Below are 18519 nucleotides of genomic sequence, written 5' to 3' on the forward strand. Positions count from 1 at the left end.
GGTTAATGGTCCCACACTTTCTGGATTAAAGTTCTCTCTGTAATGGCTTTTTCAGGCAAGATTCAATAGCCCCCAGAGTCAGAAGTACTGAGGTGGAGAGGTGAAAGGTTGGGCAGAGGGAGGGCTGCATCAATTTCCACTGTGTTAATTGGGCTAGTTGGAGGGGTTGCAAGGAGTGCCTGTGCTTGGTGAAGCTGATATTGATCCTACTGAAATCTCTGGCAAATTTGAAATTTAGTGTAAAAAGAATTTAAATCAAATGTCTGACCCTGGCTGTCTTCCTCCCAGGTTTATTGCATCACAGATACGTCTGTCTCATTCATTCTCTCCTGGTGATTTTTATTTGGCAAGTTTCGGGAAGAGAAAAACAATCCCTCCTATTCATCGAAACAAGTGACGTCTTAGATTCCTCTGCAACTTTAGCCAAAAGTGCCTGCGGTTACAGGAGCCACTCCCTGAACAGTCCAACCTCCACCTGTGCTTCTCTCACCTTCCAAAAGCAGGCATGCACCTAACATATTGGCCACTCATTGTGTACAGTGCAGAGACTGGTTGGTTGTTGTTGCTGTTTTTGCACAGCTCTGGATCAAAACAGTCCTGGTGCTTGGAATGTGAACTTTACTGACATGCCCACCTAGGTAGTTCTTGGAAACCTCTGCAGTGGTCTATTAACTGAAAACAAAACTAGAGCAAATGTGGCTGCAGGACTGAGAGTTTAAACTCCAATCAATAAAGCTCTGAGGTTTTGGTTTATGAGTATATTTGGGTTTCAAGATTGAGAATGTGGGAGCACAAAGGTGTGCTTTCTGCATTTGCATGGATTCAAATGTTATGGGATGGGTGTTATGGGGTGGCATGGGGGCACAATGGTTAGCACTGCTGCCTCACAGCACCAGGGACCCAGGTTTGATTCCGGCCTTGGATAACTGTTTGCACGTTCTCCCGTGTTTGAGTGGGTTTCCTCTGGTCTCCTCCCATAGTCCAAAAATGTGCCGGTTAGGTGGATTGGCCATGTTAAATTGCCCCTTAGTGTCCAAGATGTGTAGGTTGGGGGGATTAGTGGGGTAAATGCACAGGGTTATGGGGATGGGGGGGGGGGTTGGGGGGGGGTTGGACCTGGGTAAGATGCTCTGTCAGAGAGTCAGTGCAGATTTGATGGGCCAAATGATCTTGTTCTGCTCTCTGTTTCCAACCCAGTTATAGTATAAGGAACAGCAGTTTCCTGCGGATTGATCCTTCAGGCTGCATGCTATACTGCTTAGAACCCAAGGGAATAGGGGAGATCCTAAATGAATACTTTGCATCGGTATTCACAAAGGAGAGGGACTTGTTGACTGGGAGTGTCTCAGAGGGAGGTGTTGACCCGTTAGAGAGAATCTCCATTACAAGGGAGGAAGTGTTAGGTTTTTTAGGTAACATTAAAACTGACAAATCCCCAGGGCCTGATGGCATCTATCCTAGACTGCTCAGGGAGACAAGAGATGTAATTGCTGGGCCTCTGACGGAAATCTTTGTCTCTTCATTGGACACAGGTGAGGTCCCTGAGGATTGGAGGATAGCGAATGTGGTACCGTTATTTAAGAAGGGTAGCAGGGATAACCCGGACAATTATAGGCCAGTGAGCTTGACATTCGTGGTAGGGAATTGTTGGAGAGCATTCTTAGAAACAGGATGTATGCGCATTTAGAACGGAATAATCTCATTAGTGACAGGCAGCATGGTTTTGTAAGAGGGAGGTCGTGTCTTACAAATTTGGTGGAGTTTTTTGAGGAAGTGACAAAAACGGTTGATGAAGGAAGGGCCGTGGATGTCGTCTATATGGATTTCAGTAAGGCATTTGACAAAGGCCCTCATGGCAGGTTGGTTAAGAAGGTTAAGGCTCATGGAATACAAGGAGATGTGGCTAGATGGGTAGAAAACTGGCTTGGCCACAGGAGACAGAGGGTAACAGTTGAAGGTTCTTTTTCCGGCTGGAGGTCTGTGACCAGTGGTGTTCCGCAGGGCTCTGTACTGGGACCTCTGCTATTTGTGATATATATAAATGATTTGGAAGAAGGTGTAACTGGTGTTATCAGCAAGTTTGCGGATGACACGAAGATGGCTGGACTTGCGGATAGCGATGAACATTGTCGGACAATACAGCAGGATATAGACAGGCTGGAAAATTGGGCAGAGAAATGGCAGATGGAATTTAATCCAGATAAATGCGAAGTGATACATTTTGGAAGAACTAATGTAGGGGGGAGTTATACAATAAATGGCAGAGCCATCAAGAGTATAGAAACACAGAGGGACCTAGGTGTGCAAGTCCACAAATCCTTGAAGGTGGCAGCACAGGTGGAGAAGGTGGCGAAGAAGGCATATGGTATGCTTGCCTTTATAGGACGGGGTATAGAATATAAAAGCTGGAGTCTGATGATGCAGCTGTATAGAACACTGGCTAGGCCACATTTGGAGTACTGCGTCCAGCTCTGGTCACCGCACTACCAGAAGGACGTGGAGGCTTTAGAGAGAGTGCAGAGAAGGTTTACCAGGATGTTGCCTGGTGTGGAGGGTCTTGGCTATGAGGAGAGATTGGGTAAACTGGGCTTGTTCTCCCTGGAAAGACGGAGAATGAGGGGAGACCTAATGGAGGTGTACAAAATTATGAAGGGTATAGATAGGGTGAACAGTGGGAAGCTTTTTCCCAGGTCGGAGATGACGATCACGAGGGGTCACGGGCTCAAGGTGAGAGGGGCGAGGTATAACTCGGGTATTAGAGGGATGTTTTTTACACAGAGTGGTGGGGGCCTGGAATGCGCTGCCAAGTAGGGTGTTGGAGGCAGACACGCTGGCATCGTTTAAGACTTACCTGGATAGTCACATGAGCAGTCTGGGAATGGAGGGATACAAACGAATGGTCTAGTTGGACCAATGAGCGGCACAGGCTTGGAGGGCCGAAGGGCCTGTTTCCTGTGCTGTACTGTTCTTTGTTCTTTGTACTGTGGGAGAGTTCCCTACTTTAAAGCTATATTGCTGCAAGTTGTTGGAAACCTGAAACTCAGACCCAACCTATCAATGGTTTAAAATGCGGATTCTTGCTTGTAGTACACAAGTGAAATCATCAGCTGTCCCTGGATTTGAGGATGGCCCCTGCTCAGGGTCAGAGCTTTCTGCCATGGGTCTTCGTGTGACTGAACAGGCTGATTATCCAGTAGCAGACCTTTGGGCAGCATGAGGCAGAACATCCCATGAGATAGTGGGATCCGGAGAGCAGGATTCGCTGCCTTTTCTTTTATTTTCTGCCTCATCGTTAAGATGTTGGGACACAAAACATTGAGAAATTTCAGTGACGTGTTAAGCCATGGTGATCAGGGCCACTTTTCCACTGCAATCTTCAGCTTTTGCAGTTGGTAAGATGCACAATCTTCCTTCGCCTGGAGATTGGTGCTCTCTTTACCCTTTCAACCTTGCACTTCTCCAGGGCTTTTTTTGGATCTCCTCTCATTCTTCTAAACTCTGGTGAGTATCGGCCTAAACTGCTCAATCTCGAGTCATAAGACAAGTCATTCATCTCTGGAATCAATCTAGTGAAACTTCTGTGAACTGCCTCTAATGCGTTTACATCCTCCCTTAAGTAAAGTGACTAAACTATGTGCAGTACTCCAGATGTGGCCTCACCCATGCCTTACACAGTTGCAGCAGCATTTTCCTACTTTTATATTCTATTCCATTGGCAATGAATGCCAAAATTCTATTATTGTCTGCTAGTCCTTCACAAACTTTCTGCGCTTCATGCTTAAGGACACCCAGATCCCTTGCACTGAATCATTTTGAAGTTTCTCTCTATTTAAATAATTAGTTGTCTTTTTATTCCTCCAACCCCAAAATGGATAACCTCGCATTTATCCACATTAAATTCCATCTACCAAATGTGCTAAACTTGAGGTTTATTACCTCTAGATTTGACTGGTCCAGTCCTCTCTGAGCCAGTCTCCCAGATTTTGGTTTGACAAAACTTCTTGGAATGTTTTTACTCTGTTAAAGCCGCTCTATCACTCTTGGTCATATCATCAAATTTCAATCACACTGAGACTGGGGGGAAAAAGCAGAAAAATGTTTTTCATAAAAGCAGTACCTAATGACCCTTACAGGAGGGAGGAAGAAGTTGTCTTGGGGCAGTGCTTGCAGAGGGTTTATAGATTCAAGGGATTGTAGAATTCTGCACCAAAGGAGGCCATTCATGTATTTATCCAATTCTGTTTTAAAAGTATATTTTTGAATCTGTTTCCACTGCTTGAAATGTCAAAAAGTGAAACACTGCAGGGGCTGAAAATGTGAAATCAAAATTGGACTATAGGTGGCAGTGATTGGCCATTTGTCCAGCCAGAATCTAGCCAGTGTCTCAAGAGCAGCTTGTTGGAGTGCTTGTTGGCTGGGCTATTTCCAGGTAGTGGATAATTTGAGGAAGAGGTGATATGTTTGAGGGAGAGGTGGTTGTTTTTCTTTGCGGGGTGGAGGCAGTGTTTTCAGGAAGCGGAGGTTGGGTGAGGAATTCTTGCAGAATGAGGGCTGGGTTAGAATATTCTCGGAGAGGGGAAGGTATTTTCAGGGAAAAGGTGATATGAATAGCTGGGTGAAATCTCTAGCAGCTGCTGTGCTCCATTCCCTCGCTCGATGCTCACTGTTAATTCACCATGGAAGCAGGCGTTGTCACCATGGTAACCAGGCCCACACTTTAGTGGGGGTGCTGTTGAACAATAATTTACCTGTTTTCAGGCCAATTTTCGAAGGCTGCAGAGCTAGTGGTGTTGGTGATCCACTTTGCCCCACTGACCTTGGCAGAAATCTCCCTTTTTTAGCACATTCCTCACATTTTCGTCAAGCCTTGTGTGAGCTGAGCTGTGCTGTTTCTGAGCTGGAGTCCAGGGGCACAGACACGAGCTGGTGAATGTACTCAGCTCAACACCACATCAGCCAAGATGCTGAGGCCTATAGTGGGCAGACTGCAATCCAAATCAGCATTGACCCGACACCATGTCTGTAACCTCCTTGTTCCCCCCGCGGGGTTCAGTCCCCTTAACCCCTCTTGCCCTCAGGGCTTAGTCGCATTCCCTCCCCCAGGCTCGGTGCCACCCAGCTGGTCTGACTGGTGTGAAACACCGGCTGTAATGAATTGTTCCGCTGTTTGAAACAGTCTCACGTGAGTAGGACATGTTTGCTGATGACTTTTACAAACCCTGGATTTAGATCCTGGATTTCAAGTGGCTCTGATCCCAGGCTCGGGAATGTGCTTGGCACCTGTTGGATTCAAACTGATGGTCACAGCTGTTACCAAGTCTCCCAACTTGGAGAAAGGAAACTGTTTCTAGGGGAAGGGGCAAATTCCCATGGTATTGAATTAACCCCTAGTCTCCCCAAACCTGTCTGTTTAGGGCCACTCCCAATCTGGATTGTCGGAGTGGAGATGTTATTAACTCCAGATCTCATCCTGACACAAACTCCTCAACATTTGTATTAAATGTCCATCAGCATCTTTATGTTGGAGTGGCAGATATTTAATGTGTCAAATTAGTTATTTTATATCGCGATACTGCCTATTGAATAAACAGTGACTCTGTACAGTTACGCAGTGAATGACCCTTACTCTGAATAAACAGTGACTCTGTGCAGTTACACAGTGAGTGATCCTTATCCTGAATAAACAGTGACTCTGTACAGTTACGCAGTGAATGACCCTTACTCTGAATAAACAGTGACTCTGTACAGTTACACAGTGAGTGATCCTTATCCTGAATAAACAGTGACTCTGTACAGTTACGCAGTGAATGACCCTTACTCTGAATAAACAGTGACTCTGTGCAGTTACACAGTGAGTGACACCTAATTGGGTCACCAGGATGGTACGTGATATTTTCAGGGCACCATGTGTCACCTGAATCAGACAAACAGGAAGCCACAGGAAAAGCAATTGGAGTTATATTTTAAGCTGTGTAGTATTGTTGGCTGGCTGTCCCAGGACGAACTGAGGTACAAGGTTTCCATCAGCATCTGGGGCAGTGTGTTATATCCAGGCCAGGGAATGAGCAATGCCCTTTAAATTGATTCCACAATTCCTGCAGTGAAACACTGGAGTTCCCTATTTCCTTTCATGTGACCTTGTGATTGTTATGTTTAATTGGATGTAAATACCGCTCATTTTGACCCATGTAGCCCCATCTACCTCTCCTATTGCCTCACCCCATCTCCTCTGTTCTCCCCCCCCCTGCTCCATCCTCTGCAGGTCCTCACTGCTGTCGTGCTTAAATCATTGGTCACCCTCAGTGAGGCCCCTCCATGATCTTACCCATTCCCCCTTCCACCCCCCTGCAGTCCCGTGTAGAGGCCTGGGCTCTCCTCACAGTCTCACTGTGGAGTTGCCTTGGCCTTTGGACAGCTAATGTTCCAGAACATGCTCATTCTTTAAACAGATGTTATGTAATTATAGGATGTGAGTGAGTGTCAGGTATCAATGACAGCTTAGCGGAAGGAGACTCGGTGAGCTTCCCCCCTCTCTCTCTCCATGTAAAGGAAGTGCTGTCCCGGATAATCCACGAATGGTCCGGGTGCTTCTGCCCCAGATTGAGTTGTGATTGAATCCACCAGAAATAGCAGAAAGATCTAGAGAGGAGGAAACCAGTTTCACTGCTTCAGGCTCTACGCTCACTGCCCCCCTTCACGGCTTCCCAATGTTTGTTCAGACTATAGCTCCCTTGGCTGATGCTGTCCCTCTCCTGACACTTCTATGTGGACTCCTCGGCTTAGGTCAGCTCTCCTTCTCTCAGGGTAAGTGAGCAGGCTTCTCACTGGTGCTCAAGTTCATGTTAAATTCAAGGCTTTGGTGGGAACCTGTTTAGACCGGTAACTTGTGAATGTTCATAATGAGAGCGTCAAATCCAATGATCTCTGAGGATGAAAGCATCAGAGTGTCACTGAGGGGTTTTGGGCATATCAGAGTGTTACAGTGAGGGGTGTGGGGTATATCAGTGTGTTACAGTGAGGGGTGTGGGGTATATCAAGAGTGTTACAGTGAGGGGTGTGGGGTATATCAGTTTTACAGAAAGGGGTGTGGGATATATCAGTGTTACAGTGAGGGGTTTGGGATATATCAGTGTTACAGTGAGGGGTGTTGGATATATCAGTGTTACAGTGGGGGGTGTGGGATATATCAGAGTATTACAGTGAGGGGTGTTGGATATATCAGTGTTACAGTGAGGGATGTTGGATATATCAGTGTTACAGTGTGGGGTGTGGGGTATATCAGTGTTACAGTGAGGGGTGTGGGGTATATCAGAGTGTTACAGTGAGGGGCATTGGGTATATCAGTGTTACAGTGAGGGGTGTTGGGTATATCAGTGTTACAGTGACGGGTGTGGGGTATATCAGAGTGTTACAGTGAGGGGTATATCAGTGTTACAGTGAGGGGTGTGGGATATATCAGTGTTACAGTGAGGGGTGTGGGGTATATCAGAGTGTTACAGTGAGGGGCATTGGGTGGTATATCAGTGTTACAGTGAGGGGTGTTGGGTATATCAGTGTTACAGTGACGGGTGTGGGATATATCAGAGTGTTACAGTGAGGGGTATATCAGTGTTACAGTGAGGGGTGTGGGATATATCAGTGTTACAGTGAGGGGTGTGGGGTATATCAGAGTGTTACAGTGAGGGGTGTGGGGTATATCAGTGTTACAGTGAGGGGTGTGGGGTATATCAGAGTGTTACAGTGTGGGGTATATCAGTGTTACAGTGAGGGGTGTGGGGTATATCAGAGTGTTACAGTGTGGGGTATATCAGTGTTACAGTGAGGGGTGTGGGGTATATCAGAGTGTTACAGTGAGGGGTGTGTGGTATATCAGAGTGTTACAGTGAGGGGTGTGGGGTATATCAGAGTGTTACAGTGAGGGGTGTGGGATATATCAGAGTGTTACAGTGAGGGGTGTGGGGTATATCAGAGTGTTACAGTTGAGGGGTGTGGGGTGTTTTGAACTGCAATTCACACCTGTCTTCTGTTCCTAATTTCCTCAGTTTGTCCTGGGACGGACATGAAACTGGAGTTGTCGTTCAGTTTGGAGAACCATTACTACACGTTGCGCAAGCAGTACGAGAACTGCCGTGAGGTGCAGGGCAACCTCGAGATCACCCACCTTACAGGGAACCGCAACCTATCCTTCTTGCAGGTAAGTCAACATGCACAAGATTCACCTTTGTGAAAACTGGTTTAATTTTCCCCAACTCACCGGGTGATGTGAGCGGCTGGTCCCCCTTTGGGATCTCCCAACATTCCACAGCTTGAGTTTCACTATTGGAACTGTGGGGCATGATAGCTTTGCTGCCCAGACACAGTCTTGGTAGGAGCTGATTTATTTGCCTCCGCCTGTGGGATCCAGGGCTCTGCGACAATTTGTACAATCCATCTCGTGGACTCACTGAGCACAGCAAGTGCAGCACAGAATGAGAGAGGAGGATGGTTCATTCCCTCTGCTCCTGGTGGGTGCTGGGTTCCACTCCGGTGGAGGCTTTTCTCTCCAGGGCTTGGTGCCAGTCATCCCTAGGCGATGACCAACATAACCAACTGGGCTCTTGTTTGGTGGATGCCTGGGTTTCAGATCCCGGCTCAGGGCAACAATCAATGGAAAGCACAGAATCCTACTCAGGAGCCTTGGCTGAGGTCTGTGCAGAACAGGGGTAGAATCTGGCCTTCCCCGCTCTCTTGATCAGTAACTGTCTGTAAACTGACTGAAGGGTCAGAGGACTTGTCTGTTGATGAACTCTCTACTTCTTAGAAATTCCAAGTTTGGGATTTATGGATCTTGTTTTTTTTTGTGCAGAATATTCAGGAGGTCCAAGGTTATGTTTTAATAGCACACAATGAAGTAGACTACGTTCCTCTAGAAAATCTCCGCATCATAAGAGGAAGCCAGTTGTACAAGGATCAGTTTGCACTGGCTGTCTTGTCTAATTTTAACCCCAGTGGTACTGGGCTCCGAGAGCTTCGGATGAAAAGCCTGACAGGTTAGAGCTATTTTACAATCTCCCCTTTTCTGTTTCTCAGTCTCACAATTCTGTAAACTCATCCTGTCTGTCTGATGTTATGAATTTGAGCTAGATTTGGGATCAGTAATAGAATAGCTGACTGATAAAATTCCTGCACTCCCCAAAAACCCGGTAACAGATCCTGCCCCTTCTGCCTGTGTTAGTCATGCTCAGGGGATGAACTAACCTATCCTGGGAATTGACAGAGTGCTCTATTACCCACTGCAGCAGGCTGGAGTAATTCCTGGATGACAGTTGGGGATTGCAATTCTGACAGGAGTTATTTTTGCAGGAATTGGGCATTTCTGGGCCTCTTCACCTGTGATTTAAAATACAGCTGGTGCTCTTCCAGCAGCCAATAGTTACAAATCCAATTGAATTCCACTGTTAGGAATTCCAGGGGATCAGCAGAAGAGGCAAAGAATGCATGGAACATGAATAATGCTGGCAAAATTCTGCAGGTTTGGAAGAAGAGGAGAAAGAGACTTGAGGCTACCATCGTTTAGAGATATGGAGAGTGAGTGATTTGGAATGGGCACAGTACAGTAACAGAGACCACCTTGATGGGGTTGGAGAACCAACACAATAGGATTGTTCACATCTTAAACCTAGCTCGACAAGAATACATAAAATAGTAGACCATTCGGCCCATTGAGCCTGCCCTATCATTCAATACGATCATGGCTGATCTTGGGTTTCAACTCCTTTTTCCGACCCACTCCCCACATCCCTTAACTTCCTGAGGCACCAAAGATCTGTTTGTCCCAGCCTTAAATATATTCAATGATGGCGTATCCACTGCCCTCGGGGGTGGAAAATCAAAAAGTTCACAATCAAGGGAAGGGCAAAACTACAAGAAGTAAAATGTTTAATGGGAACCAAAGCATCAGGTTAGTATGTAAAGAGAACTTAGAGGTTAATAGGATGAATAGCCAGGGCCAGTCTAACGACCATCACAGATTAGTAAAGGAGATCAAAATGTGTGAAAAGTGTAGTGCACAAGAAAATTCTGCAAGGGGAAGACAAACCAGTGGGACATATTTAAAAACCCTGTACCTAAATGCACGCAGTATGCGGAATAAGGTCAATGAGTTGGCGGCACAAGTCGAGACAAATGAGTATGATTTGCTGGGGATGATTGAAACGTGGTTACAGGAGGATCGGGAGTTGAATGTCCAAGGGGACTCAGTATTCCAGAAGGATAGGCTGGATGGAACAGGAGGTGGAGTTGCTTTATTGGTTAAAGATGACATCAAGGCTGTATTAAGAAATGAAACTGACACTAAGGACCAACATGTTAAATTGATCTGGGTGGAAATAAAAAACAAAGGAAGTAACATCTTGGTCAGCGTAATTTACAGCCCCAGAGCAACACTGCCAGAGTGGGGCACAGTATAAACCAAGAAATAATGAGGGCTTGTGAGATGGGCATACGGTAATCATGGGTGATTTTAACATGCACATTGATTGGACCAATCACATTGCGAAGGCAGCCTTGAGGGAGATTTCAGAAAGTGTATGAGGGACTGTTTCTTAGAGCAATATGTTACAGAACCAACCAGGGAGCAGGCTATTTTAGATTTAGTATTATGTAATGAAGAAGGGTTGATAAATAGTCTTTTTGTTAAAGATTCTTTTGGAAAGAGTGATCACAGTATGCTCGAGTTTCAGATTCAGATTGAGCGAGAGAAGACAGAGGACCATACTAGAGTTTCAGTGTTGGGCAGAGGTAATTATACAGGCCTGAGGAAAGAGTTGGCCCAAGTAAACTGGGAACAAATAATTGAGGGCAGGGCAGTTGAGGAACAATGTTGGATGTTCAGGGAGATATTGAATATCTCTCAATTAAAGTATCTTCCTGAGAGGAAGAGGAATTGTAAAAGGAAGGAAACCGTTCCATGGCGAGACAAGGAAGTGAAAGAGGACACAAAGGCAAAAGCTAGAGTGTGCCAAACTGCAAAAGCTCGTGGCAAGCTGGAGGATTGGGAGAATGTTAAGGTTCAGCAAAAGGCTACTAAAAATAGAATCAAAAGATCTAAGATGAACTACGAAAGGAAACTAGCAGAAAACATAAACACAGATACCAAAAGCTTCTATAAGTATATAAAGAGTAAGAGAATAGCTAAAGTAAATGATGGCCCTTTAGAGGGCGATACTGGTGAGGTATTAATGGGGAACACAGAGATGGCGGAGGAACTAAACCAATATTTTGCCTCTGTCTTCACAGTAGAGGATAATAAAAATTTTCCAAAAACTGTAGTTAATGCAGAGGAACTCGGTGCAATAACCATCACTGGGGAGAAGGCATTGAATAAACTAATGGGTTTAAAGGTAGATAAGATTCCAGGACCTGATGGCCTTGCCCCCTGGGGTATTAAAGGAGGTGGCAGCAGAGATAGTGGATGGATTGGTTGTGATATTCCAAAATTCCTTGGATTCTGGTAAGATCCCGGTGGATTGGAAACCTGCTAGTGTGACACCCTGTATTCAAAAAGGGAGAGAGGCAAAAAGTACATAGAACATAGAACATTACAGCGCAGAACAGGCCCTTCGGCCCACGATGTTGCACCGACCAGTTAAAAAAAAACTGTGACCCTCCAACCTAAACCAATTTCTTTTCGTCCATGAACCTATCTACGGATCTCTTAAACGCCCCCAAACTAGGCGCATTTACTACTGATGCTGGCAGGGCATTCCAATCCCTCACCACCCTCTGGGTAAAGAACCTACCCCTGACATCGGTTCTATAACTATCCCCCCTCAATTTAAAGCCATGCCCCCTATAGGAAACTATAGGCCGGTTAGCTTGACCTCTGTGGTGGGGAAGTTGCTGGAATCAATCATTAATGAGTATTTGGAAAGACAAAGCTCAATCCACCATTGTCAGCACGGTTTTATGAAGGGAAAGTCATGCTTGACAAACTTGCTCGAGTTCTTTGAGGACATAATCAGCAAAGTGGATAGTGGGGAACCTGTGGATGTGGTATACCTAGAGTTCCAGAAGGAGTTTGACAAGTGCCGCTGAAAAGACTGATCCAGAAGGTGAGGTCACAGGGGATTTGGGGGTAGAGTACTGGGTTGGATTGAGGATTGGCTGACTGACAGAAAGCAGAGGGTCAGGATAAATGGGTCCTCCTCTGGCTGGCGAAATGTAACTAGCGGGGTGACGCAGGGGTCAGTCCTCAGACCTCAACTCTTTACAATCTATATAAATGATCTGCAAGCAGGGACACAGTGTAACATAGCAAAATTTTCAGATGACACTAAAATAGGTGGGAAAGCAGTCAGTGAAGAGGATATAAAGATTTTACAGATGGATATAGGCTAGGAGAATGGGCCAAAATTTGGCAGCTGGAGTTTAATGTGGATAAGTGGTTTGGCAGAAATAAAATAGAAAGACAAATTATTACCTAAATGGAAAGCAGATTCAAAATGTGTCCGGGCAGAGGGATCTGGGTGTCTGTGTTCATGAATCGCAGAACGTTGGTTTGCAGATGCAGCATGTAATAAAAAAGGCAAATAGGATGTTGGCATTTATTGCAAAAGGACTGGAGTATAAAAGTAGAGAAGTGTTGTTGAAATTGTATCGGGTGTTGGTGAGACCACATCTGGAGTATTGTGTCCGGTTTTGGTCTCCTTATTTGAGGAAGGATGTGGGGGCATTGGAGGCAGTTCAGAGGAGGTTCGCCAGATTGATTCCGGGGTTGAAGAGGAGAGGTTAAACAGTTTTGGCTTATACTCACTGGAGTTTAGAAGGATGAGAGGGGATTTGATCGGGGGATATAACATTTTAAAAGGAATTGATAAAGTAAATGTAGACCAAATGTTTCCTCTTATGGGGCAATCTAGAACAAGAGGTCACAAGTGTAGGTTGAGAGGCGATAGATTTAAAACTGAGATGAGGAGGAACTACTCGCAGAGGGTGATGAATTTGTGGAACTCCCTGCCCCATAGCACGTTGGAGTCTGAATCATTAAATAGTTTCAAGAAGGAGATAGATATATTTCTAATTTTTAAAAAAGGGATAAGGGGAAATGGGGAACGGGTGGGGAGGTGGATTTGAGACCAGGGAGAGATCAGCCATAGGACATAGGAGCAGAATTAGGCCACTCGGTCCATCACGTCTGCTCCGCCATTCAATCATGGCTGGTATTTTTCTCATACCCATTCTCCTGCCTTTTCCCCATAACTCCTGACCCCTTTATTAATCAAGAATCTATCTATCTCTGCCTCAAAGACACTCAATGACCTGGCCTCCACAGCCTTCTGCGGCAAAGAGTTCCACAGATTCACCACTCTCTGGCTGAAGAAATTCCTCTTCATCTCTGTTTTAAAGGATTGTCCCTTTAGCCTGAGGTTGTGCTCTCTGGTTCTAGTTTTTCCTACTAGTGGAAAAGTCCTCTCCATGTCCACTCTATCCAGGCCTCGCAGTATCCTGTAAGTTTCAATAAGATCCCCCCTCATCCTTCTAAACTCCAACGAGTACAGATCCAGACTCCTCAACCGTTCCTCATATGACAAGCTCTTCATTCCAGGGATCATTCTTGTGAACTTCCTCTGGACCCTTTCCAAGGCCAGCACATCCTTCCTTAGATATGGGGCCCAAAACTGCTCACAATACGCCAAATGGGGTCTGACCTGAGCCTTATACAGCCTCAGAAGTACATCCCTGCTCTTGTATTCTAGCCCTGTCGACATGAATGCTAACATTGCATTTGCCTTCCTAACTGCCGACTGATCCTGCACGTTAACCTTAAGAGAATCTTGAACAATGACTCCCAAGTGCCTTTGTGTTTCTGATTCCCTAAGCATTTCCCCATTTAGAAAATAGTCTATGCCTCCATTCCTCCTTCCAAAGTGCATAACCTCACACTTTTCCACATTGTATTCCATCTGCCACTTCTTTGCCCACTCTTCTAACCTGTCCAAGTCTTTCTGCAGCCCCCCTGCTTCCTCAATACTACCTGTCCCTCTACATATTTTTGTATCATCAAACTTAGCAGCAGTGCCTTCAGTTCCTTCCTCCAAATCGTTAATGTACATTGTGAAAATTTGTGGTCCCAGCACTGACCCCTGAGGCACACCACTAGTCACCGGCTGCCATCCTGAAAAAGACTCCTTCATCTCCACTCTCTGCCTTCTGCCAGTCAGCCAATCCTCTATCCATGCCAGGATCTTACCCTTAACACCATGGACACTTAACTTATTTAACAGTATCCTAAGCAGCATCTTGTCAAAGGCATTCGGGAAATCTAAATAAATCACGTCCACTGGTTCTCCTTTATCTCCCTTCCTTGTTACCTCCTCAAAGAACTCTAACAGATTTGTCAGACCTGACCTCCCCTTGACAAAGCCGTGCTGACTCAGTCTTACTTTATCATGCACTTTCAAGTACTCTGTGATCTCATCTTTAATAATGGACTCTAAAATCTTGCCAATGACCGAAGTCAGGCTAACCGGCCTATAATTTCACGTCTGCTGCCTCCCTCCCTTCTTAAACAGCGGTGTTACATCAGCTAATTTCCAGTCCTCTGGTACCCTCCCTGCCTCCAGTGATTCCTGAAAGATCACCATCAATGCCCCCACAATTTTCTCAGCTATCTCTTTTGGAACCCTGGGGTGTAGTCCATCCGGTCCAGGTGATTTATCCACCTTCAGACCTTTCAGTTTCCCCAGAACGTTCTCCTTAGTGAAAGCCACTACACTCACCTGTGCCCCTGACTCTCCTGGAGCTCTGGCATCCCACTGGTGTCTTCCACCATGAAGACTGGATGCAAAGTAACTATTCAGTTCCTCTGCCATTGCTTTGTTTCCTATTATTACTACTTCAGCCTCATTTTCCAGTGGTCCAATGTCTATTTTTGCCTCTCTTTTAGCTTTTATATATTGAAAAAAACTCTTTCTATCTTCTTTTATATTACACTCATATTTCATCTTCTCCCCCCTTATTGCTTTTTTAGTTGTCCTCTGCTCGCTTTTAAAGGCTTCCCAATCCTCTGGCTTCCCACTAATCCTTGCCACTGTGTCTGATTTTTCTTTTGCTTTTATGCTCTCCTTGACTTCCCTTGTCAGCCTTGGATGACTCATCCTCCCCTTAGCGTGTTTCCTCCTCCTTGGGATGAATTTCTGTTGTGCCTCCCGAATAACTCTCCAAAACTCCTGCCATTGCTGTTCCACTGTCTTCTCTGCTAGGCTCCCCTTCCAATCAACTCTGCCCAGCTCCTCCCTCATGTCTTTGTAGTTACCTTTATTTAATTGTAACACCGTTACATCTGATTCCAGCTTCTCCCTCTGAAACTGCAGGGTAAATTCTATCATATTGTGATCACTGCTCCCTTAGGGTTCCTTCACCTTAAGTTCCCTAATCAAGTCTGCCTCATTACACATCACCAAATCCAGAATTGCCTGTTCCCAGTAGGCTTTGTCACAAACTGCTCCAAAAAACCATCTCTTAGACATTCCACAAATTCCTTTTCTTGGGATCCGCTACCTACCTGATTTTCCCAGTCCACCTGCATATTGAAGTCCCCCATGATTATTGTAATATTGCCTTTTCTATCTCCTGATTTATTTTCTGTCCCACATCCTGACGACTGCTAGGGGGCCTGTACATAACTCCCATCAGGGTCTTTTTACCTTTGCGATTCCTCAACTCTACCCACAGAGATTCCCTTCTGATCCTATATCACTTCTTGCTATCGATTTAACTTCATTCCTTACTAACAATGCAACCCCCCACTTTGCCCATCTGCCTGTTCTTCCGATAGAACACATATCCTTGGATATTTAGATCCCAGCCCTGATCCACTTGCAGCCACGTCTCTGTAATGCCCACAACATTGTACCGGCCAATCTCAATGTGCGCAACAAGCTCATTTATCTTGTTCCATATACTGCACACATTTAGGTCCAACACCCTCAGTCCTGCATTGACCACCCCCTGTCTCATGCTTGTCACCTTTTTTGCTCTGCCTGAGGGTAGATTCCTGCCACCTTCTATACTCTGTTTTACTATGTGGTCTGGAAACTTTACTAACCTCTCCTGAGCCCTCGGATCCATTAACCTGCACTTCTACCCTCTCCTTTAATTTTGATTTTCTAATTCTCCATACAACTGAGCCCTCCCCCCCCCAACTATTTAGTTTAAAACCCTATCTACAGCCCTAGTTATACGATTCGCCAGGACTCTGGTCCCAGCACGATTCAGATGAAGACCGTCCATCAGAACAGGTCCCCTCTTCCCATGATCTGATTCAATGGCGGAGCAGGCTCGAAGGCCTGAATTTGTCTACTTCTGCTCCTAATTCCTATGTTCCTTGAGTGAAGTAATTTCTCCTCAGCTCAGTCCTAAATGATCAGCCTCTTAGCCTGAGAGAATCCCCATGTTTCAACTTCCCCGATCAGTGGAAACAATTTAGCAGCATTTTCCCTGGCAAGCCTCTTCAGAATCCTGTAGGTTTCATTGAGATCATCTCTCATTCTTCTAAAATCCAGAGGCTATGAACCCAATTTACTCAACATCAAACAGCCCCCTCATCACAAAAACCAATTTGCTGAACCTTTCCTGTACTCCCTCCAGTGCCAGTATTCCAGATGTGGTCTCACCAAACATCCTAATCCTGGAGCAAGACTTCTTTATTCTTGTATTCCAATCCCTTTACGCTAAAGGCTAACAGGTCATCTGTCTTCCTAATTACTTGCTGCACTGCACACTAACTTTCTGTGTTCCTTGTACAAACACACCCAAATCTCTTTGAACGTCAACACAAACAAGTTCCTTACCTTTTTAAAAAAATCTACTGTTTTATTTTTATGACCAAAGTAAATAACTTCACACTCCTCCACATTATAACCAATCTGTCGCACACTCACCCAACCTGTCTGTATCTCTTTGCAGCCTCCTCGTAGCTTATCTTCCCACCTAGCTTGGGTGCACTGCTGTCTATCTCTTCATCTATTTCATTAATACAGATTGTAGCTGAGGCCCCAGCACAGATCCATGCAGTATACTGCCTGCCAACTTGAAAAAACCCTGTTTATGCCCACTCTGTTTTCTATCTGTTTATCAATCCTCTGTCCATGCTAATATTACTCCTAATTCCATGAGCCCATATCTTGCCGATTAAGCATTTGTACGGCACCTTATTGAGAGCCTATTGGAAATCCAGGTATACTACATCTATTGGTCCCCCTTTAACTACCTTACTAATTATATCCACAAAAATCTCTAATAAATTTGTCAAAAATAAATAAATAGTAAAAAATAATAAATAAAATAATACATTTTTCTTCAAATAAACAACGTTGACTTGTTCTAATCATACAATGCATTTTTAAGTGCATTGATAAGACTTCCTTAAGTTGGAGTTTAAAAATAGGGAAATATGTTGCAGCTGTATAAGGTGCTGGTGAGGCCACACCTGGAGTACTGTGTACAGTTTTGGTCTCCTTACTTGAGAAAGGATATACTGGATGGGGTACAGAAGAGATTCACTAGGTTGATTCCGGAGTTGAGAGGATTGGCTTATGAGGAAAGACTAAGTAGACAGGGACTATACTCATTGGAATGTAGAAGAATGAGGGGAGATCTTATAGAAACATATAAGATTATGAAGGGAATAAATAAGATGGAAGCAGGGAGATTATTTCCATTGGCGGGTAAAACCAGAACTAGGGGCATAGCTCCAAAATAAGGGAGAGCAGATTTAGGACTGAGTTGAGGAGGAACTTCTTCACCCAAAGGGTTGTGAATCTGTGGAATTCCCTGTCCAGTGAAGCAGTTGAGGCTACCTCATTGAATGTTTTTAAGACAAAGATAGATAGATTTTGAACAGTAAAGGAATTAAGGGTTATGGTGAGCGGGTGGGTAAGTGGAGCTGAGTCCATGAAAAGATCAACCATGATCTTATTGAATGGCGGAGCAGGCTCGAGGGGCAAAATGGCCTACTCCTGCTCCTAGTTTTTATGTTCTTAATAGTGGATTCCAGCATTTTCCCAACAACTGATGTTAGGCTAATTGGCCTGTAGTTCACTGTTTTCTCAATTCCTCCTTGAAATGCAATGGAATATTTGCCAACTCCCTTTGAAACTGATTCTGACTGGGACCACAAACTTGGTTAACGACACCTTTGATTTCCAAACTCAGAGGAAGATGCAGGGAAGTGGAGGACAGAGAATTGAAGTTCAGAGGGGTGGGTGATTAAGCTGAACCAGGTTTATAATGCTCACAGCCTGAATATATTCCCATTCTCTAAAATGGTCCAACAAGCCACTCAGTTGCTCACTGACACCTGCCCATGGGCCAATAGGAACGGGTATTAAATGTTGGCCTTGTCAGCAATGCTCACATCTGAAGAATGAATATTAAAGCAGAGTCTGAGCATTTAACGGTTTTGCTGAACTTAGTGACTCATGTTTTACACTCCAGCATCAAATGAGATGGAAAGCCTGTGGTACAGTCAGTAATGCC

The 18519-nt window shown here is 45.0% G+C and overlaps 1 protein-coding gene across 1 annotated transcript in view; it reads left to right on the plus strand.

Annotated features, from left to right (window-relative positions):
- LOC144488427 (receptor tyrosine-protein kinase erbB-2-like) overlaps window positions 1-18519 on the plus strand; it is a gene marked incomplete at both ends in the record, with an annotated part of 75679 nt that overhangs the window by 11770 nt on the left and 45390 nt on the right. Inside the window, 3 exons of the mRNA XM_078206500.1 lie at window positions 6720-6804; window positions 8043-8194; window positions 8846-9029. Of these exons, the coding sequence (XP_078062626.1) occupies window positions 6720-6804; window positions 8043-8194; window positions 8846-9029 (421 nt within the window). The remainder of the gene's footprint in view (window positions 1-6719; window positions 6805-8042; window positions 8195-8845; window positions 9030-18519) is intronic.

This window comes from Mustelus asterias, unplaced genomic scaffold, assembly GCF_964213995.1.
Source record: "Mustelus asterias unplaced genomic scaffold, sMusAst1.hap1.1 HAP1_SCAFFOLD_1555, whole genome shotgun sequence".
NCBI lineage: Eukaryota > Metazoa > Chordata > Chondrichthyes > Carcharhiniformes > Triakidae > Mustelus > Mustelus asterias.